The sequence below is a fragment of the Rhipicephalus microplus genome, chromosome 4, assembly GCF_043290135.1.
Source record: "Rhipicephalus microplus isolate Deutch F79 chromosome 4, USDA_Rmic, whole genome shotgun sequence".
Lineage (NCBI taxonomy): Eukaryota > Metazoa > Arthropoda > Arachnida > Ixodida > Ixodidae > Rhipicephalus > Rhipicephalus microplus.
In genome coordinates, this window is record NC_134703.1 from 182558333 (window position 1) to 182582255 (window position 23923).

At 47.1% G+C, this 23923-nt stretch overlaps 1 protein-coding gene across 1 annotated transcript in view; it reads left to right on the plus strand.

Moving 5' to 3' along the window:
- Positions 1–23923, plus strand: part of LOC119172568 (phospholipid-transporting ATPase ABCA3) — a 451578-nt gene that overhangs the window by 225423 nt on the left and 202232 nt on the right. Inside the window, exons 7-9 of the mRNA XM_075893215.1 lie at positions 2304–2540; positions 2933–3086; positions 14964–15261. Of these exons, the coding sequence (XP_075749330.1) occupies positions 2304–2540; positions 2933–3086; positions 14964–15261 (689 nt within the window). The remainder of the gene's footprint in view (positions 1–2303; positions 2541–2932; positions 3087–14963; positions 15262–23923) is intronic.

Here is a 23923-nt window from a genome sequence, read left to right on the forward strand (position 1 = left end):
CAGCCATTATTGGGGCACACGTCTGCAGTGGTTCATCGTATTGACACCGGTCATCATGCCACCCTGTGATAGCGTCCCTTCCGAGTATGGCAGGCTGAACGCCACATTATTAGCGACAACGTCGATGACATGCTGAAACGTTGCGAGATTCAGGAATAGAACAGTTCCTGAGCCTCTACTGTCGAGCTGGTGTGCAAAAAGATGTTTTGATAAGATTTTGCTTTGACTACCGCCGCCTAAACACGGAAGGATATATCTACTCTACCCCGCACCTCCACCAAGTGTAACAAGCGTGTTCTTCAGAGTAGTTTCAGCAAGAAACCTACCAGGGAAAGCAAGACAGCTGCAGTACAGCTGCGGTACACAGGACGCCGAGAGCGTGACATACGAAAGCCGTCGTCTTTTTTTCTCACTAGCACAGAGCTAGCGCTGATGTGCACTGGTACAATTTATAATATAATGTATAGTCGATAGACACAAATGCTCAAAGTGCCCTCAGTTTCCTACTAAAGTTGTCACATTTATTATCTAATTTATTGACAAACTGTACTTTCGATATAAGCTGAACCAGTGCATGGTACAGCTACAAATCACTATGATGTATGGTGAAAGTTTAGCAGCAAACTGTTTTGCGTAAGTGTCGTGTATATAAATAATAAACAGCCGAGCTAAGGCAATGCGGCCTAATCAGCGGCTGATGTGGTTTTCACGCTGTCTTTTCTACACACGAAGTACTGTAAAAGATGAGAATGCAGCAAGTTAAAAAAATGCCAGCATATCTACGGAGTGAATGATGGAGAGTGGGGCGAAGAATTCGCCCGTCCACTCGTTCTTGCTTCCGTTCGTCCATGCGTCCGTCAGTGTGACCGTCCAGGCGTCCATCAGCCCGCCAGAGCGTGCATCTATTCGTGCGTCCGTTCCTGCGTTCGTCCATACAGCCGCCCCTACGTCCGTTCATGCGTCCATCCAAGCAGCTGTCTATGTGTCCGCTCGTCCATCTATTCAACACTCCAAGTACCACCATCTCGCATCTTTTGATCATATATTCCCCATATAGAAGCACCGCCATCCAGCGGACATTTCAAGGACTAAACGAGAGGTGGCACACGCACACTTTCTTACGACTTGCGCTTCGGGTCCACTTCCCACCTTTAACAACCTCGAGTTCATGGTTTACTGTATTCATGGCACTGCGGCCCAACACTCGCTAAAAATTTCTAAAACCAAGGAGATTACGCCCAGCGAGTGTGACGTAGCAAACTTTTTCAGTCAGATAGTGCTCAATGTACATGCCAATGGCTGCTAATGAGAAATGAGGGGCGGAGAATTCAGCTTTTACTTTCTTACGGCTTGTGCTTCGTATCTACTTCCCATTTTTAACCACCTCGAGTTCATTCATGATATATACAAGTTTATTGTATTCATGGCACTGTGGCTCAACGCTCGCTAAACTTTTCTAAAGCTAAGGAGGTTACACCCAGCGAGTATAACGTAGTAACCCTTTCTTGTCAGATAGTGCTCAATGTGCATGCCAATGGCTGCTAATGGTGATCGCAGCCTGTGCGTTAACTAAAAGCCGAATACTCCTGTCTCTCATTCCCCATTAGCAGCCATTGACATGTACATTGAGCACTATTTTTTATTGTTCAACAACGCACAGAAGAAGTCTCTCAACGGCACCACCTTGGTGGTCAAAATGATATACTTGTTACATACTAAGGGGGACGAACGGGTGCCGCTATAAGGAGCTTCGCCCCTAAAACCGTCGCCTGAGCCTCTTTAAACGGTGCGTGCAAAACCAGGCACTCACATCAAGCAACGCAGCCTGCTCTTCCCCTTCGCCTTTCCCTGGAGTCCTTTTATGCTCCCTAATTGCTAAAGACTGGAGAGGCGTTTCCTCTCTACTCGATGGGCACTTGATGGCAGGCACTGCACGCGGTGTGATCTTATAGTGGTCAACCTGCATTCAAAACCTATTTTAACTATGCTTGAGCTCCATTATACCCTTCTACAGCGCACGCAACTTTCTGTTCGGGAAAAAATCACACGATATGCGGGGGGGGGGGGGGGGTGTAGGAGACATGTTATCAATTTGCACTTGCTACAGAAAACGAAAGCAGAGGTGAAGCTGACTGTGACTTCAAGAAACCATCAGGTATTCATGTAATGGCAATTCTGGTAGTGATAATCATTAGTTCAATCTTACCTACAAGTACAAGTATGCTTCATTAGTGCATCCTATGAATTCAGTGCCTAATGTTTTCGGTTTTAGATAACCTGTTGATCTCCTGCTTTTTTTGCAGCTACATAAAATTAAGCACTATGTTCGCTACGAAAGCTACAGAACCATCTACAAAGACATTCATTAGAGAGGATACGGCGGACAACAATTCACTGCGCTACAAGGGTCTTCTAAAGAGCGAAGATATACCGTGTGATTTTGCTGCGAATGTTTTAGGCACTCTTCTGGAGAAGTACCACGAGAACTACTTTGAATACTTGTCCACTTATGCCTTCGGAAGTGTATTCAACAATACAGTGTAAGTAGATTTCCTAAGAATAGCAGCACAGTGCCGGTTTCTACATTCTGTTTTCATGCAAACATAGAGTGTGCTCTGTACTGTTATATTTAGGTTAATAATACTTTGTGGGGCTAGTTGATCCATGCTTTCTTAAAGGCATAAAGATTGGAATCATCCGGGAAAAAAAACTTGAGGACAGAATAGAAACAGCGTCACTAGCACTGTGCACAGAAATTTACGATTTTGACGCATAAAAATATCTTACGAGAAATGCCTCACTGGTTTGGTGTTGCATGGCCACCTATGCACACTGCTAGTTCACCCTATTCTAGGTGAACCAGGTATGCAGCATCTTTGCAATTTTCATGTTACCAATCAAGAGTTACACCTGTTTATTTGCTTTTGCACAGAATCGAGATGTGGACAAACCCATTAAGCTTACTAGGGTCATGGATCTTACAAAACCTGATTGACACAACGCTGCTAATTCAACAAACTGGCCAGCCGAACGCACGCTTTGACACTGGCATTTCAGTAGTGCAGATGACGACGGAAGAAGCAAAGGTCAGTATATAGAGAGAAGAGTTTTACTGAAGAGTGCAGGATTTTGCAGCTAAGCTGCTCATAACAAGTTTACTGCAGATCTAGTTTGAGCAAAAGGCGCCACTCTTTGTGGCGAATGTGTGACTCTTATGTTGTCTCTGTCGAATTCTGTGGTAGCAAAATATTCACTCACTCTTACAAGACATATATGCTCACTCTTAGTAGACACGGTGGAATCCTGGGCGTGCACATTTAACAGGTGTCCAGCTCAGTGCACAACACCAAATCCTTCCTGCAATACGAAACAACAATGAAAAAACACAAGCTGAAGTGAAATGTGCAAATTGCGAATCATACAGTGAACGTTTTCGTTTACTTGAGCTACAAGGATTGCTAAATTGCTGCAATAAGTCTGCCCAAGTCTAACCGTATAGTATGTAAAATATTGCAAAACCTAACCCTCGAAACAGAAAGACACTTCTTACCCTGGACAGGCGTTTTTTTGTCTCCACGTTCCTTCATAATGTGATGTTGTGGGGTCACTGAGGACACAAAGCACCTCGAACAAATACGCTTTATCGATCAAAGGAAAAAGACTGCAACATCTTTTTCGTATCTGCCCTCGGCCAGGGACACTCGCGTTGCTTCGTTGTCGCCGCCACTTGCCCATACGCGCAGCTATATTCTCTTTTAAAGAACATATCCGCGATTTTGAATGTTGGGCAAGCAAGGCAAAACCAAAACTGCGCGGTTAGTCACTAAAAGTAAGGCTTCTTGAAGCACGTGGACTATTTCTGATGAATATTTGCATCGCTTCGAACACGGAACACCATCCGTAACAACCTTGTAGTTGACGTCACTGATGCGTTACAGAACCTTGTAGGGTCCAAAGTGCCTTCGTAACAGCTTTTCGAAGAGCCCACGCTGACGAATAGGTATCCAGACAAACACTGTCGCCCACTTTGTATATGAAGAATCTGTGCTGGAGGTATTGTTTGGCATCGTCGCTTTGTTGTTCGGTGATTCGCCACCTGGCAAGTTGCGCAGCTTCTTCTGCTCACTCGGTAAACTCTTCGGCGTCTGTCTCAATTCCATCATTTATTTTCGTGAGGGAACAACACGTCTAACGTTGTGCTACTTTCGCGTCCGTAAACGAGACTAAAGGGCGTCTTCCGAGTGGTCTTCTGACGAGCAGTGTTGTACGCGAATGTGACTAAGACCAAATGTCGTCCCAGTGCTCGTGGTCTACGCCTACGTACATACTGATTATGTCAGCAAGGGTGTTATTTAGACGTTGAGTGAGCCCGCTTGTCTGAGAATGATGTGCCATTGGCTTCCTGTGAGCCGTACCACTTAGAAAACGGTGTTCAAAAGCTCGGCCATGAACACAGTACCTCTGTCGGTGTTGACTATCGCGGGAGCACCGTGTCTTAAACCGATGGCTTGGATTGAAAATTGCGCTGCTTCAGCTGCCGTTGCCCGTGGCAGAGAACCTGTCTCCACGTATCAATTCAGGTAATCTGTGGCGACGATTATCACCTGTTTCGAGTGGCAGACTTTGTGAAGGGGCCCAGAAAATGTGTGGCAATTCGTGCGAACGGTGTCGTCGGAACTCGAACAGGCTGCCGCAGACCGGCTGGTTCGATGAATGGTGGTTTGCAACGCTGGCAATCAAGATATCCCAGTACGTAAGTTTTGGCCAGTAATAGTTTTGCCTTATTCTCAATGTTTTTGCATAACCCAAGTGACCAGCGGTAGGTTCGTTGTGCCAGGCTTGCAGTATCTCACGGCAAAGCGTAGAAAGAACGACTAGAAAGTAGCTGCTGACAGCTGGTAAAAACTTCTTGTAAAGGACGTCATTCCGAAAGGAGTACGACGGCAGTCCTCTCGCAAATAACTTCGGCACGCTAATTGTTCACCCTTGAAGGTAATTTATGAGTGGTAGCAGGTCAGCGTCCTCGCGCTGCTGTTGAGAAAAGGTGGCAGTGTTTACAATTCCCAAAAAAGCCGTGTCGTCTTCGTCATCCGGGGGTGCCGTCTCAACAGTTGAGAAAGACAGTCGGCATCGTTGTGTCGTTTTCTCGACTTGCAGGTAACAGTCAGGTCAAATTCTTGGAGCCGAAGAATCCAGCCTGTAAGACGATCAGATGTATCCTTCAAGTTGACTAACAAACAGAGCGAGTACTGATCGCTCATAACTATGAATGGGCAGCCGTACAAATAAGGACAAATCTTCAGGACTGCCCAAACCGTTGCAAGACATTCTTTCTCCGTCTTAGTGTAGTTAGTATCTGTTCGGGCCAGCGTCCTGCTGGCGTAGGCGATCGCGTTTTCGTTGTTGTCCTTCAACTGTACGAGCACTGCTCCAAGACCCACGTTACTAGCTTCTGTATGCAGTATTGTTGGCGCGTCTTCATTGAAGTGGGGAAGCACGGGAGGAGTTTGCATGCGCTGACGTAGCTCGTGAAGTGCCTGCTGCTGGTCTTCGCATCGTGTGAAGGAGATATCTTCCCGAGTAAGCTTTGTGAATGGCCATACAAAGTGCAAAAAATTGGCAATAAAGCGCCGGTAACAGGCACAGGGTACCACAAACGTCGCACTAATTTTTCGTCGGATGGCGTCGGGAAAGTCGCCACAGCGGTAATTTTACATAGGTCGGTTCAGACCCCTTGAATGCTCACGTCGTGACCGAGGAATTGAAGTTCGTGCAAGCCAAAGTACCACTATTCGGGTTTTAGAGTAAAACCGGGCAAGCGTATAGCTTCAAAAATTCCTTCAAGCCTTTGTAAGGGTTCCCCGAAAGTCACCGAAAAGACAATCACGTCGTCGAGGTACACCAAGCGGGTTTGCCACTTAAGTCCCGACAGAACCGTGTCGATCAGACGCTGGGACGTTGCTGGCGCCGAAAACAAACCGGAAGAAAGTACCTGTAATTCATAAAGTCGATCGGGCATAATGAAGGTGGTCTTCTCACAATCTCTCTCATCCACTTTAATTTGCCAGTAACCGCTTTTCAAGTCGATGGTCGAAAAGTAGCTTGCGTTTCATATTTTATCCAATGAATCATCTATACGCGGCAGAGCATAGACGTTCTTCTTTGTGATCTAATTGAGCTGCTCTTAGTCGATGCATACATGAAAGCTGCCGTCTTTCATACTTACGGGTACTACAGGTGATGCCTAAGGACTGTTAGCACTGTCACTACAGGTGATGCCTTAGGTGAACACCACATTCACCTGTTATTGAATTGCCTCACGCTCCTCTGGGGTGACGCGATAAGGATTTTGTCGGATGGTTTTGGCGTCGGAATCCGTGATGATGCGCTGTTTCTTCAGTGCCGTTTGACCAACTCTTGATTTGGATGAGAAGCAGCCATGGAGCTTCTTGATCAGCGTGAGAAGGCGGTCTCGCTCAATGGGATATAACGTTGGACGAACCCGACATGTGTCAGTGTAGTGATGGTTATGCTGCTGCTTTCTCCACTAAATGACAATTTTCTTCTTGAGCGAGTCCGTCGAAATAGGCAATAGCCGTGCCTTTAACTTTGTGTAGGCGTTCTCTGCTGAAATTTGTGAACAATAGTTCAGGGCGTCCGTCAATAACAGTGTTGGCAGCCCTGGCAACAGAAATGCCGCTTCTGAATGTGAGCTCCTTGATCTGTTCAGCGATGCCAGTACTGTTTTGCAAGATGTCGCAGTTCACGGATACCACGGAGCATATTCGTGGTGACAGTATGACGTCGTCATCGGCAATACAGAAGCGAGGGGACTGGTGTTCCTCATCAGCAGCAGTGCCCGAACTTATAGCGAACGATATACGATTCTGTCGCGGAAGTCAATCACAGCCCCGTATTCGCACTAGAAATTCATTTTCAATATGAGCTGTGTAGCAGAATATTGTCTTAGAGCAGGCCAGTCTTTCGAGGAGGACGAAGGTGGAGACAGCCACGCGCGGGGAATTGACAGCTTTGGCTTTATGCTGAATGAAGAGGGTCGTCTCCGTGTAACGTAGGCAGACCGGTTATTTGTTATATTTGGTGCCGGAACCCGGCACTGTCCCTCTAGGGACTTTCTTTGACGTTACAACCATGGCAAACATTGATCAGCTTCAGAAAAGCGCGGCCTAATCAGATCTAGTGTCACCCGAGCCCTGGCACTTCTGATTGACCTCCTGCTGCAACCGAATCGTGGCACCTCGCAGATTAACAGCCACATGAATTACCCCAAGGACAAGGAGCCAGCACTGCCGAAGCTCGATGACATCAACTTTGTGACCATAGATGAAGAAATTATCGACCACGAAGTAGAAAGAGCTGGGAATACAGTGAGAAAATTCTCTACGTGGTGTCACGCGCCAAGTACTGACTTCAAGAACGCGAGAGAACGGCCAGAACGCAGACTGAAGCAACTGAGCCTGGGCCCAGCTACCTTAGATTTCTGAACTCCGCCGACGCACCAGGCCAGGTGAGAGAGCACCGTTAGCGTTCAGTGAAACTACCGAAGCTACAGATACCGACTTTCAATGGTAGTCTCCGTGAATGGCAGTCGTTTTGGGACCATTTCAATGCTACCATCCACAAAAATATCGACATGCCACGCATTGAAATATTTAAGTACCTACTCACATACTTAACCGGGAGTGCGAAGCGAGCTGTCGAAGGCATCTGTCTAGCTGAGCAAAATTACGACTTTGCAATGAAGACCCTGACGAGTCGTTTTGGACGCCAGGATCTGCTTGTGAACGGGCATGTACGTCACCTCTTCCCCCTAAGCCCCGCGAAAAGCTCGCTAGAGGTCTCTAAGCTTCGTCTGCTGCATGATAGTGTGCATTTCCACGTTGGTGCTTTGGAAGACCTCGGAGCTCCGGCCGACCGGTGCGCCGTAGTCGTAAACTGTGTGCTGATGCGGTGTCTGCCAGAGGATCTCGCCATTAGGTACAGATAGAAATCCAAGCAAACTGCGCCTCCAGCACCACCGGAACCCCTGAAGATCGAACGCGGCTAGCGAAGGAGTTACTAACATTTCTCCGCATTTAAGTGAAAATCCTGCAAAAGGGCCAATTACGGTCTCACCGTGCATCACAAGAGGAACCCAGGACCCACATATCTGAAGAAACGTATGCCATGAAACGCATACCATCAGTGTCAGCACTAAACGGATATACATTGGCTGTTAGACTGCGGTGCCCACTATGTCAAACAAACTATCATGCTATCACTGTCTGCAACGACATCCTATCTGCTGAGGAGAAGCGAGGAAGACTGCAGTACGCCCATTGTTGCTTTCGCTGTGGTGCACGCAATCATATCGCCAGATAGTGCCGAAAATCTATGGGCGTCAAGTGTGGTAGCAGCCGGTGGAGCCACCTGACGGTTCTCTGTGAGTTATCCAGGCCAGCGGGACAGCCACGGCCAAAGAATGAGTCAACCGCGTCTCACTAACCTCCGTCAGGTATGATGCGAGGCGTCACGACCATCGAAAACAGTCATATCGAATTAACTCCTGCATTACTGCAGACAGGGCGAATTTTGGCAGAGTTTGGAGACCAACGACTCCTCGTGCGATTACTGTTAGATAGCAGCAGTCAGCACTCATACGTTCGTGCAGACTTGTCAGATATTCTTCAGTGCTCCGTCACGTAAAAAGAAGAGCTATCTCTCGTCACGTTCGGCGACTCAAGGTCATCAAGACGGATTCGCACAGAGCGTGTGAACGTGCGATTGCACAGCCAGTACAATCACTCCTTTACAGCTATGAAAACATTAACAGTTCTGGTAATATGCGCCGTCACAAGCCTACCACTTGACCCCAACATTTCGCACCGGCTCGACGAAAGGGGGTACAACGCAGCTGGCAGACTTCAATCAAATGCATGACAACACGGAGATATAAGTGTCCACGTCAGATCTGACGTTTATTGGCAAGTCGACACTGGGAAAATCTATTGCATCAGCAGAGGTATAACTGCGATCGAAAGTACTTCTAGGTGGGTGGTGCAAGGCCCTCTCAAGTCTGACTCCTGCTCCCCAACCATTACGCTGTTTGCCGTGAATCACGGTTCCGCTACGAACATCGACGTATCCTTGCTGTCACGTTTTAATGCTATCGGGATCGATGGAACGCATTCTAGAACTTCAGACAAGCACCACGACTAATCCGCATTCGAGCAAGGCAAATACAAGGAAATAAGAGGCATCAACTTGGAACAATCTGAGATGCCAGGCAAGTGAGTCGACACTCATCATGACCGCGCGCATTTTGCGTTACCGGCAGTGCCATGGTAGTAACACCGGCCTTGTGCGACTTGTTCCAGATGAGCCAACTCACGTCTTCAAGGTTCGTCACATCGAATACATCACTCTCAAGTACGTAGAAACTCTTTGTATCTGATAATGGTCGGTCCCAAGTACGTGAAGGTGTGCGACAGCCGCACACCAATGATCGCAGTGCTCAGTCACTGCCGGAAGCGAGAAGTGTGGCGTGCCAGAAATAACGTGCTGTTCATCGACTGCGAAGACCCGCTGAAGAGAATTTAGACCGCAGAGCATAGAAGGAACGCAAGGAGCGCCACATTTCCTTGCATGATGATGTCTAAGATAAGTACAACTTGCCACGCTTTCACTATACGTCATCCGGCGGAAAGGACACATATAAGATTCTGCTGGAGGAATCTCATGAGGCTTCTCAGCCTGGCTCAACACTTGGATAAGCGGCAAATCGTATAAAACATCCAGCTACCACAGCTCAGTTAGGCATTGCACCACAAAGACGTCGCAAGAGCGATGCCGAAGAGATCAAGCACTTCTTTCCATCCCATTTCTTACTAACTCATCGACACACCTCACTATGATATGTGCATTCCCACCATGGGGCTCACGAAAGCACATATATCGCAAAAAGGCTGCTCATCGCCGACATCCTACAGTTGGCTAGCGGAAAATATGCCAGCGAGCCGCTCACCTATATTGGTTGGGCCATAATGCTACCGCTGAAGTTTCATCTCTGACGCTTGTGATTCATCTTTGGCTTCCTGGGTGGACTTTGTAAAACAATGACGGAAGAACTGGAAGCGCATGGCACTCTATCGATGAAGAGAAAAGAAAGGGTAAATCGGGGCACATGCACGTGGTCGGGGCAGTTCACCTCTAGAATTGGCATCAAACGAACGTCTCTCCTTCACGTCTGGGCAACGAGTCATTTCGATACACTGCGTGTGCATCCTCGCTGCCCTTGAGAGGGAAAATTTTCGTGCTGCCGGGGAACAAAAGAGCCTGTCCGAAAGAAAACATACGCCCACGAACACGCCTGTGAGAGATGCGTGTTGAGGTGACAAAGAAAAAAAGAGCGCGACACTCACACTGACATTTCTGCACCATTAAAATGTTGACTGGGTGGCAGCGCTCACGTGTTTGCGCGTGGTGTTCTCTTTTGTGTGTGAAACGGCCACAAATGCTGCAGATTCGTTTCTAATGCCATGTTGGTTCTTGTAGCCATTTTTCTCGATGCTGATATAATGCCCTTCGCACTGTCTTATTGCCACGGCCGCTGCAGTGCAAGCGTAGCACCCAAGATCTATAAGTGGGTAAATGAGAGTGCTTATGGCCTTAATCGTTAAAACACCTTCGGCTCGTTCTCCCGAAAGAAAAACCTTCACCTTGATTTAGGTATTGACGTAAAGAGTCAACGTCTCTCTGTGAAAACGGCACAGAAGTTTGTAGGCCTCACCCTAGATAGGAAGCAAACGTTTATATAAAGCAATAAATATTTCAAAAAGAAGTGCACAATATTTCGTCATATCGTACATACTATGGTGACCCTTGTTAAAAGACACTTGCGCAGAGAAAGTGATCGTGGGGCAATTTTTATGAAGCTACGGTGCGAAATGACACTCAACCTGTGTACAAAAATTGCACTCTTACACGTGTTGAAAAGTCGCTATTGTTTTTATGACTACTTTTTTATAGCGGTGAAGCGTTACGGTGGTTATCACCGTGGTGGTTATCAACACCAGAAGCTGTAGGCTGATACGTAGCGCTTGTGCTTGCAAGGATGGCAGTCCAGAATAGAGCTGCGACCCTTGCAAGCACTGCTCCACTGGACGATGCCTAAATTACAACGGACGTTAACTCGACGTGACGCCTGTGTCATAAGGACACGTATATTTGCAACACTTGATCACCAGTACTGCAAGCACAATTGATGGTTCATCAAGCAGTTTCGAGACCTGGCATGGTTGCGTGGGAGGACAGCTGATAACTTCGCAAAATGTTTGGGTTTGGTTCCTGATGGCACCCTGATTTTTATTTGTTAGGTTCGTCCGATCAATGCTGTCGAGAGCGATTTCACCTAATCCTCTCGTGTTCAAATTACCAATATCTGTTGGAGCTGTTCCAGGATGATATGTGGCATTTTTTCTGATATGATTCAATTGTATAAACCGATATTGAGCTGAGGTTTACGGGATGAAAAAGCGCACCTATGTGTATTGCTTTATAAAACAACTGGAATGTCGGGGGAACTCCTAAACATAACGAAAGCTTGCAAATTGTTTTCTATTCTGGAATGAGCCGAAATAAGAATCAGTTTGTATCAAACAGAGCCACATTATTTAAACCAGCGCTGAGTCAAGAAAATTGACAGATATATTCACCATTGCCTGAACACATTTTTTTTTCAATCAAGTCCTAATGCCTTCGCTGTCACGTTTACGTTCAACGCTCAGATTTTCTATAGTGAACTAGTTTGCGTGTACTGGATGCCATAATGTTCTCGAGCAAAACTTCAATATGGAAGAAAGGTCGACTTTTCAGGTGTTTTTGTCTGGTGGTGTTTCTTTTCTAGTTGCAATGTCATCGCCTTCTTTCGCTCCAGGACTGTGTATTTCAAATAAAAGATATGATATCAAGATATTGGGCTTTGATCTATTTTTTGAATTGTTTCAAAATGGCACGGCATAATTGAGAAGATGAAGCGCTGGAGTATTTTCACGGCATTCAGTAGACGCAAGATAGAAGGCACCGCAGTCCACTGCCCAGAGTAGCGCTCTTTTTGTCAGTGAGGAGCTGTCGCCCATCATGTCTCGAATATAGTGTCGCGATTACGCCCACGAGAATGATGGCACTGACGATACCACAAAATGGTGTTAATTTTAATGCACAATATCACTGTACCTACATTCGAACAACTGAAATCTTTTTTACGGGCTGATTGAAGTGCCAAAAAAATGTCCCACTTTAGAGAAGCGAAATGCGATTTTTAAACTAAACACCTACGATAAGGCGCTTTGTCGGTTCCAGCTGCAATGACAATTGGGGGCATTTCTGGGATAGAAGCACCCTGGCTGAAGAGTATTGAAGCAGAATCGACAAAGGTCTGATAAGTGGAAATGTCCGTTTTTTTTCAGAGTACAGTAAAGTACACATTGATTTTTTAAAAAGATAGTGCCACATGCAGACTGTCGTTCAGCTGTGGCACACACCCTCCTAAATTCCCGAAAAGTCACCCGAAAAGTCACCCGCGGCCCCGAGGAAGCGGTTTGATGATGTACAAAACGGCATTTTCACGCTAATCGCGTGAGGACTAGGCAGACACATTCCTGAAACGTTATTACACTCCTATAATGACTGCGGTTACAAAATGCAAAAGAGTTTATCACGAGAGCGCTCAGATGTAGGGGCTTGATAGAAATATTGGTAAATAGATGAATGCAAAGATAGATAGATAGATAGATAGATAGATAGATAGATAGATAGATAGATAGATAGATAGACAGGCCGAAGGACAGGGTCAGCTAGCAAGAGAACCGATCCTTCAAGCTAAGGGACAAAAAGGGACTGAGCTGGTGCTACTTAGCTGGTCGGAACGAGCTTGGCGTACCCTGCGAACGAGTGAATGTTCCGAACTGGATTTAGCAGTGCTGTTCTTGTGGTGAGCGAGCGAGCATCTAGGAAGAGCAGCTGACCCCGTTCCAGTGTCAGAGATTGTGGCCTCAGTGTCATGTTCGACCGGGTCTGGCACAACCGGCCCTGAGATGGTGGTTGAGGGAGTCCGCTACAGCCCTGAGCTCAAGGCGTGGCCTCGGTGCTACGTCGGGCGCAACGTGGCTTGCGTGTTCCATAACGAGGAGTTTGCCGTGTGCACGTGCACCTCGCACGAAGTTTTCGTGCACACTAGCATGACTTTGCCTTGCTTTTACCGCTTCGTGCTTGTATCGTCGACGCACTCATGGTTCACTGAAAGTGACATGGAATGAACATATACTTCAGGATGCACCGCATTCTCCGTGTGTGTAGGCTTAGGAGTGTCAGGTATAAGGTTTAAACGCTCCTTGTATTGTTTAGCCTTTCGTAGTGAGCGTAATAGTGAGCGTAATTGTTATGTCAAGTCTATAAAAGCTTCCTGTCTTCTTCGTGGTTGTCCGTGTCTGAGAATCACCACAGATAGAATGCTTGAAGCGCCGTTATTTCACTAATACTTCCCATTTAAAAAAAACGCTCAAAGTTTTGCCGTGGTGTGCACAAGCTAGCAGTATGGGATGTGTCTAATTAGTTATAAAAGCCTCATATGCCCTCGCCTAGACTGTGTGGCAGAAATATACTAGTATGTGACACCAAATGCTTTAACCATCCTTGAACCTCTCCACCATCCAGGTATTTTACTACTTACTAGCACTTTTCTTTCTAGCCCCGTAGAGAGAGCCTCTACAATGAATAAAGGGAGTAATTGCTTCAACAGTTGTTATCCTACTTATCTTTTTGTTTGTATTTTCTGAATGTGAACGCAAACAAGGAACATGCATCACACTCCACAATCAATGATTTTCCCAGTTCCCTTGGTCACATAATTATTTTGATGCGACAACCCTATGCACTCCAAGAAATTGGTGTACCACTCCATGAACGCCGTGTGGTGGCCCCTGCTGCAATTACATGGCGTGGATCTGGCACTCTAATGAATGATGTGCGCTTCGTCAATGTACTGAAACATGCGCTTATCGCATATCCGTGCGCACTTTCTCGAATTGCGAAACAAAAGCACTTGCCCTAAATTTTTTTAGAGATGCCGCAATGCCCTAGCATTCTGCGTCCTGCGCAGCGATATGTCCATTTTTTAGAAATTCAGACGTTTTTTTTTCATCCTCATTGAAGAATATTCAAAGCCAAAACTTATGCGATAGTTGTAGCCAATAAACGCATCATAGAAATGGTGTTACAAAAGGCACTGAAATCCACTCATTGCTTACTTGCTGTAAAAGCTTTCGAAACCAGCAAAAAAGGGAAATCCTGTTTTTTCTCTCTCTACTCAGTCTTATGCACAGTTTATGCGCTAAGACAGCACGTCATATTGTGCTGGATGCAAGAAACTAAAGCAAGCAAACTAGCACTTTAGGCGCGCATTCTAGCGAAATAATTGTGATTCGAAGTGCCTTGAATAGGTCCGGTTATCTTAGCTGGGTTCTTATGTGTGTGAATAATCTGGTTTATGACATATGTGCAAATCTTGTGAGCGCAACGGCATAGTTGTGCAACCTTTCGAGCATACTGCTCTTACCCTCATTACTATATTTAGGTAAACACAGAAGACCTTGTGTTGGCATTTCACAAGTGATACTTAAGAATAAACGTGGTACTTTTTACGCTTATTGTATGCAAAAACAAAGAAAGGTAAGCCCGGAGTTAAGCTGGCGAAAGAAAATGAAACTGCGTAAACCTTAAGCACACAAATTTCCATTAAAACAGTCACTTCTACGTTTGATAGCCAAAACGCATAACCTAAATTACGCGAAAACTATTTTCTACGTATAAGAGCAGTGAAATAACATGTACCTGACTCTAGCGATAAGCACGTCTCTCTACTGTGCGTAAAATGCTTTTGACTGCTTAACTTAAACGTGTTTCAGGACGGGGGATCAAAGTCCGAGGGTCCTCTAGAAGAAGTGAAGGATTTCATCATGTACAACTGGCTCTACTGGGGATTATTAATGCCTATGAGCATTGGACTGATTACATCTAGCTTCGTAGTCAACCCTTCGAATGAAATACTCAATGAAGCCCGAGACTTGCAGCTGATGACTGGTGTATCAGGATGTCTTTACATTGGGACCAATTTTGTTTTTGATTTGTTGTTCTATATAACACCATTGACGGCAATATACTTTGGATTCGCAACGGCCTTTAACCTCTCAAGTAGCACACATGGTAAGTATCGATTCCAATTTGTCTAAAACAATTTCTCATGTACAAAACTACTCGTTCACGTTTGGTGCACAGGTAGAACAAGGAAGTTACTCCAGTAAATCCTTAACCTCTAAGCAAACTTTTTGAGCACTAGAACTCCCACCGCACTAAAGGCAACGCAGAGCGCGAGCGCGACAAATCACAATCGTAGTTATCAAGCCACAAGACAGTGAATCAGAGGAATGTAATAGCAAAAAAAATATAGGTAACGCTAACATGACTCTCACAGCATTAAACATCAACCTATGGCGTATTCAGTAGCAGATGATACAATGCTATAATTGCCTTGCCGAGAAAACAAATCGTCATTAACGTTAAAAATAGACAGTGCGACAAAGAAGTACAGTCGGAACGGTAAAGACTGGATCAAGTGACCAGTCAAGATGGTGACATGAGACGCTGCTTTTCCTGAGCACGCCAATATTCAGGGTGCTAAGCACATTCCATTTTCTAAAGCAGGGGTGGCCGGCAGAAAGCAGTACAGCAAACTGATTTTTCGCGGCCACTATAATAAATTAAAAAAAGGGTTCTGGCAAGTACAAGGTGAAAGCATGGCCTCCGAGATGGCTAGCCGACGAGTTTTTTTCTGGCTGTTCAAATCACACAAAGAGAGCGCGATTTCACAGATGAGCGTGGCCCAATTCTTCTCACCGGGGCACTCACTGTTGAGGCCGGGAAAGGCTGCCGCGTTGTAGACGCGACGTGCATGAAACGATAAACAACAATTCAGCGTTTTATACAGCCTCCCACTAATTTAAAAATGTCAGGTGAAAGCGTAAGAGAGGCAAAATAAATTCTGAGACCCATTTGTGCTCAAATGCGCTTTTTTTGCTGTAAGTATGCTTGTCCTATGAACTATTTTACCTAAGATATGTGGGTGCCGCTATCTTGCGCCATCTTGCTGATGTTTTCTTGATTTGTATATCACAATGGGAGTCAATAACGTCCCGGAACGTCTCAGCGACGAACCAAAGTGCTTTCATGCGTAAGCGTCCACCGTAACATTGTTTGTTAAGTTGTTCAAGATGTGAAACAAAAAGGCCAACCACCCTAGATTCATAAAATTATTTATATTAGAGCATTTTAACTAAGTTGCACGGAAAAACAAAGTACAAATGACAGACACCTGGACACGGCGTACAATAACAACTGATACTTCATTGAAAAAACAGACATATACAAGCAGTTACAAGAGCACGTGCACTGAAAGAAATGATTAGTTGAGAAGGCAGATTGTGTTAATGATGCGCCTCCAGAAAAGCTACCTCACCGACAAGTAACGCAACCGAGGCTTTCGGGGCACACGAACACGATGTAAGAATACACAGAGGCTCAGACTCTCCCCGCAATGCGTGGAAAAGTGCAGTCCTAGCGCGTCCAGTTAATATTAGGGCCGTTATATGTTATCTAGCAGCTTCATCAATGCTTTCTGAGATGATGCTATGACGAGCGGAGTCAGCTATCTCGGTAGCAAGGTCGGTAGAAACGCGCATGCTGCTGACCTTTCAGGAGCGAAGCTCCCTATGGTGTCACCCGTTCGTCTCCCTTTATTGTTTGTTACTACAGGTGGCACATACTCGAGAGAGTGTTCCTTAGAATGTCCGCTGAATGGCGGTACTTGTATACTATGAATACATGACGAAAAGAATTATGAGAGGGCGGTACGTGTACTATACGCCGAATATGCAAATGGTACGACACTAGAGGGCGCTACTTGTAGGAAAGAAGGATCGACGTCACACGTACGGAAGGAGACGTACGCCACGAAGCGCGTACAATAGAAGCGCTGGTTTTGTGCGGGCGAGCATTCAGAGACTCGGTGACGGAGGTGGAGAAGGCTGCTGAGCAGCGTGCGTGCAGGGTGGCCGCGGCTCGCATTCGAAAAAGGGACCCCGACGTGCGGGCGCAAGAGGCAGAAGTGTGCCGTGAAGCTGCGCGGCGGCGCCGCGAGGACCCTGCGCTACGACAACAGGAGACCAAAGCGGCACGGCAGCGGCTCGCGGACCCAGCTTCGCTCTCCTCTCCATCATTCACTCCATGGAGATGCTGTTATTTTTTGTTCGGATGTGTTACCACGCTGTTTTGAAGTCAGGCTTCTTTTTCGTAGTGTGTGTTTAAAGTTATTCTATGATTGAAGGTGACGTCAAACTGCTGAGTGGTTCCGAATTGGGTAGAACGTGTTCTGTACTGAACTTCCGTTCTGGGTATTAGAGTAGTGCGGAGCGTGTGCCTTTTTTCAAAGTGCTGTCTGAAAGTGACCGTTGGCATAAATATAAGCATTCTAATAGTAACAACCACATTAATCAATTTGCTGTTTTTAAAGTACGTGCGTGGTTTAAAAATTTATATAATTCGTGGAACAACTTGTAAAAACCACAATTTTGTTACAAGAGACGCTGTAGTCGGAAGCTCTTGACTAATTTTGACCATCCGGGGTTGTTAAACATGCGCCTGCCTCTACAACCGTGGAACTTCCTTGAATTTTCTCCACTAAAAATATTTTGTGAGAAGAAAGTCGTTTATTCTAAATGTTTATCTTTGCATCGAGCGATGCTTTGAACAGACAAAATACAAGTGCAGGCGAGCGAAGCTTAGCTTTCAGTACTCCCCGAACTATTCGTGTTGACGATGTTCACAGCCTGCAGAAGGAATTTTTTTGTCGATAAATCTTTAAACCTGGTGATGCTTCATAAATAAAATGAGCAACTTCCTTCAAGTTTTGAGTGTTGGTCACGCCACTAAATACTCTAATGTTGGGCAAGCTGACGAATGCCAATGCACCAGCACCGCTTCGTTGCGTGCATTGGCTGTGGCACCATTAGACGGCTAACAGCAGAGTGCGCCAACGAAACCAAACTATATCTGGCCACTCAGGCATACTCAGTGTCAACACTACTATTGTAACGAGGTACTAAATTACTTTTGTAACGAGGTTTATCAGGCGAACCTAACGGGCAGGTAGAAGATTCGAGAAATCGACAGTACGAGGAAGATGGTGGAGCTCTAGCGCCGTTCTCGTGGCGCCTTACTCAGTGATGGTGCTTCTTGTTTCCTGGTGTTGGCATCATTTCTTAATTATAATTGCCCCCATCGAGAAGCCATCCTGGCGATCTAACAGGCGGGAACGAGCGGGTCAAAGTACGGCTTCGAGCTCCATCTCCACATAATCATGTCCAATATCATGTCCACGCGGACGATGGTCACCGAGCAGCGTAAGTGGTTCAATTGCGTAATTGACGATTGATGTGCGCTCAACCACGCGGTATGGACCATGGTAATTTGAAAGTAGCTTGGTAGACAAACCTGGTTCACAGGGTGGTACATACAGCCATACAAGGGTTCCAGGGGCGAACGTTGGGGCAGGAGGGTGGTCGTCGTCGGAGGCCTTTTTCTGGCATTGCTGGTCAACTGTAGTAAACTGCTGCGCCAGTTGGCGGCATTCTTCGGCGTGACGGGCGGCTTCGGATACGGTTGAGCACTCAGATACATCTAGTGCGTATGGCAGCAAAGTATCAATTGTGGGCGATGGTTGACGTTCGTAATAAAGGAAGAATTGGGAAAAGCCGGTGGTGACTTGGGTAGCGGTGTTGTACGCATAGGTCGCAAACGGAAGAACCAGGTCCCAGTTTGTTTGGTCAGATGTCACATGCGTCACGAGCATGTCACCCAGGGTCCGAATAAACCATTCAGTCAGGCCATTCGTTTGAGGGTGGTAAGCAGTACTCATCCGGTGTACATTATGGCACTGACGGAGAAGTGCTTGGATTACTCGACCCCGGTCACTGAGGAGCACGTGAGGAGGGCCGTGACGCAACACAAACCGATAGAGGATGAAATATGTGACGTCCTGAGCGGTCGTCGTATGAAGAGCAGCGGTTTCGGCATACCGTGTCAGGTGATCTACAGCAACCATAGCCCACCGGTTACCTGCTGTGGTCAATAGCAGTGGTCATTAAAGGTCAATTCTGACGCGATCGAATGGGCGGTCAGGGCACGCAAGCGGCTGTAGTGGAGCTGCTCCTGGATTCAGTGATTGTTTCTGTCGCTGACGCTCGTGGCAGCCGCGAATAAACTGTCGAACAAAAGAAAACATCCCACGCCAGTAGTACCGCTTTCTTAAACGTTTGTGGGTCTTGAAGAGACTGGCGCGAGCGCATTGCGGGTCGGAGTGAAATGATGCACAAATTGTAAAGCGCAGCTTTTTAGGCATAACGAGAAGCCATTTCCTGCCGTCCGGTGTGTAATTGCGTCGGTACAAGAGGCCACCTCGAATGATGAGGTGCGAAGCCTGGCGTCGCATTGCTCGAGTGGTCGGAAGTGTCGGTACCCCAGATAAAACGTCCAGAAGCGAAGTTATCTATGAATCGTCGCACTGTGCAGAGGACATTGTGTCGATGTCAAGAGCTGACAGCGCATGTTCTGTAGAAGATATAAAGGCAGCCTCAGTGGACAGTGGTGATCACGAGAGCGCTTCAGCATCGCCATGTTGGCGGCCGGAATGGTACACGACGCGGATGTCATACTTTTGAAGTCACAGAGGCCAAAGAGCAAGGCGACCAGATGGATTCTTCAGCGACGACAGCCAACATAAGGCATAATGATCTGTAACTACAGCAAGCGTGCGGCCGTATAAATATGGGCGAAACTTGTAAATCGCTCAAAGTATGGCTAAGCACTCATTTTCGGTAACACTGTAGTTTACCTCAGCCTTGTTGAGCGTTCTGCTGGCGCAGGCGACGACATACTCAGGGTATCTAGGCTTGCGTTGTGCGAGAACTGCACCGAGTCCGACGTCGTTGTTGTCTGTATGGATCTCAGTTGCAGCCGTGGGATCGTAGTGGCGAAATATAGGCTGTGATGCTATGAGACGGCGATGAGTGGTAAATGCGTGATCGCATTCGGAAGACCATAAAGAGATGTCGTTGGCACTGCTTAAAATTTGTGTCAAAGGGGCAACCATGGAGGCAAAGTAGCGCACAAACCGACCAAAGTAGGAGCACGATCCTACGAAGCTGCATAACTTTTTTACAGTCGTCGGTTTGGGGAATTCAGCGACAGCGCATAGTTTAGCCGGATCGGAAAGAACGCCATCCTTTGACATGACGTGACCGAGAATGGTGAGCTTCCCAGCAGCGAAGTGACATTTCTTGAGATTCAGTTGGAGCTGCGCATTCTTCAGACACGTGAGGACATGTTTCAGGCGTACAAGATGTTTAGCGAAGTCGGGTGCAAAGACGACGACATCGTCGAGGTAGCAGAGGCATATGTTCCATTTCAAAACCCGCGAAACCGAGTCCATCATGCGCTCGAATGTGGCAGGTGCATTGCAGAGGCCGAAGGGCAAAACATTGAACCCATACTGCCCGTCTTGAGTCGCGAAGGCTGTTTTCGGACGACCGGCGTATGCTAAGGGCACCTGGCGGTACCCCGAACGCAAATCTAACGACGAAAAAAACTCGGCACCTTGTAAGCAATGAAGGGCGTCATCAATCCTGAGCAAAGGGTATACGACTTTGCGAGTGATCTTATTTAAGCACCTGTATTCAACGCAGAAGCGATTTGTACCATCCTTCTTTTTAATAGGAACGACAGTTGATGCCTACGGACGTTGGGAACGTCGAATGACGTCACGCTTGAGCATATCAACAACCTGTTCGGTGACAACCTGACGTTCCGCGGCGGAAACACGGTATGGTCGCTGTAGTACTGGTGCGTTGGAACCTGTGTAGACGCAGTGAAAAAAACTGGGAATTCGGCCAAGGGTAAGATGAGCAACGTCAAAGGATTCACAAAACTGGTAGAGCAGCTGAAGAAGCTCAGAGCGTTCATATGGTGATACTCTGTCGGCGATCAATGAATCAAAAAGCTCGGAAAGTGGTACATTGGGAGGGTTGAGGGCACTGATGGCATCGTAGTCACCGAAAGAATCTGGCTGCATGGTAAACATTTGTTCTTTATCGATAGCATGCACGTGTTCAAGAGACTCACCTTGAAACAGTTCAACGGGATATGGAAGGTGATTGATGAGGCAAAGAGCACTGTTTCATTCACAAATGAAGAGGGTTGAATAAGGCACGAGAAGTGATCTTCGACTAAGGAAGAGGCTTGATAGTTCAAAGAATGCAGCTTCGACCTTAATGCCACCACAGAACACGGGGAGCAACACAGCTGCTGTCGGAGGAATTTCAGTGCCTTCTTTGACGACGAGTTTGAGTACGGCGGGCAGAAGGCGGTTGGTTGGTTGGTCGCGAAACGGGAACAGTCCAAGTTTTGATCTTGCACAATCAAGCACTCTTTCCTTCAGAAATGGAGAGGGTTGAAAAAGGCACAAGAAGTGATCTTCGACTAAGGAAGAGGCTTGATAGTTCAAAGAATGCAGCTTCGTCCCTAATGCCATCACAAAACACGGGGAGCAACACAGCTGCTGTCGGAGGAATTTCAGGGCCTTCTTTGACGACGAGTTTGTGTACGGTGGGCTGAGTGCGGTTGGCTGGTTGGTCGCGAAACGGGAAGAGTTCAAGTTTTGATCTTGCACAATCAATAACGGCGTGGTTATGTGATAAAAAGTATGACGTCGTGCGAGCATGACGAAAGGACGATAAACTTAACGCTGTAGTGGTCCTTGGCGATGATAAGTCGGAGAGTACAGGCAGCTACAGGCTGAACCGGGTCCCCATTCGCTGTTTGCAAGGACATCGTCTTAATAGGCGTAGTCACTTTTCGGAGCTTGCGGCAAAGTTTAGCGTCTATCACAGAAACGGAAGCACCGGTATTTATTAGAGCATATTGTTATGAGACAATGTCCTACAAATGGGTTAGATAGGCGCAGAGAAAGACGACGTGATTTTGGTGTAGAGCACAGCACTCGTTCTCCATCTTGGCTTGCGTGTTGGGGCTGTGTAAATATATCTTCAAGAGTCTAGTTTCGCGTGTACCTTCACGTAACATTTTGGTGGAAGGTGCTTGGTTACAACGCACGACGGAGTGCCGCAGTGGACGCCTAGTCGCTGCTTCCGACATGTCCACCTGCAGCAACGCTTCGTCAACTGCCGCACCCCATGCATCAACAGCGCCGACCTCACCAGTTTTTCTCGTGGCCGTCCACCCCGTGATCCCGGCAACTTTTCGGGGACGGAATGCAAGGACGTGGATGAGTGGCCTAAACTCTACGAGCCCTTCAGTGAAAACCACAGGTGGGACCCAATCTTGATGCTGGCAAACATCGTCTTTTATTTGCAAGGAACGGCCAAGGTATGGAATAATAACAATGGGGAGGCGATCACGAGCTGGGACGTATGCAAGACAAAGTTACGCGAGTTTTTTGGTTAATCTGCCGGCTGTAGGCAGGCCGCTAGGAAAGAACTTGGCACACGTGTTCAGACGTCCACGGAGTCCTACCTGGCATATATACAAGATGTGCTGACCCTTTGCCGTAAAATTGACCGAACCATAGCTGAAGCAGACAAGGTAGCGCACGTGCTCAAGGGCATCGCAGACAATGCATTCAACCTCCTTGTATGCAGAGGCTGTTCTACCGTGCAATATGTTATCTAGGAGTGCCAACGCTTTCAAGAGGCTAAAAGCCGTCGCATTGCCCACCACTTTACGCGCCTTCCCAACACTGCTGCGACGTCAACTTGCGAGGATCTTCGTATAGCGACCCAGCCCAATTCACACTCCGGTGACATCACGAGAATCGTACGCCGCGAAATTGAGGCCATATCACCCGCACCCTTGAGAACACTAGCACCGATTGATCCTCATCCGACCATTTCGCTAATACAGACCGTTGTTCGCCAAGAACTAGCCAACGCGGTTATTCACGGGGTCTGTTCTGTGCATCGTCTTGACGCTGTCAGATCGTCTATCGCTGCCCTGCTCCACGTAACCGTGACCTAAATGCGTGGAGGCCGCCTGAGGACAGGCCGATTTGCTTTCGATGTGAAGTGGGACACATCTCCCGCCATGGCCGAAGCACGTCGACCTCACCGTATCGGACAAACTCAAGCTTATCCAACCTCCACTCACCGTACCATCTCCATGGCAAGGAACTAGCTCGGCGTGATGGCTCAGCTAATTACGACCCGACCACTATGACCACTGCCAAGTACAGTCGCTCACCTTCACCTCGACGTAGATTTTCAAGGTCTCCACCGCTGCCCCATTCCCCGTCCCCATCCTCTGCCCGGCGGTTTTCTTCGGAAAACTAACGGCTGCAGCTCCTGGAGGGGACTCTGCTGATACGACTTGTTCTCCTATTCCTCTGTTGACGCTGCCGACCAATCAGAACCTGATCGACGTCGAAGTGGACGGTTTATCTTTTAAAGACTTGGTGGATACTGACGCCCTTATTTCTGTGAAGAGCTTGCGCATTCGTGACCGTTTGAAGAAAGTCCTTACTCCAGCCCCCTCACGAAGTGTTCGTGTTGCTGACGGTGGTACGGCTTCTTTTATTGGCGTCTGTATTGCACGCGTCACAATCGCCGGCCGTCAAACTTCAGTTCTCTTCACTGTTCCCTCTCACTGCACCAGTGATGTGATCCTCGGTCTTGACTTTTTATCCACACATTTCACCCTCATCGGCTGCTCAGCTGGTAATGTGCAACTTGACCTACCATGTCCG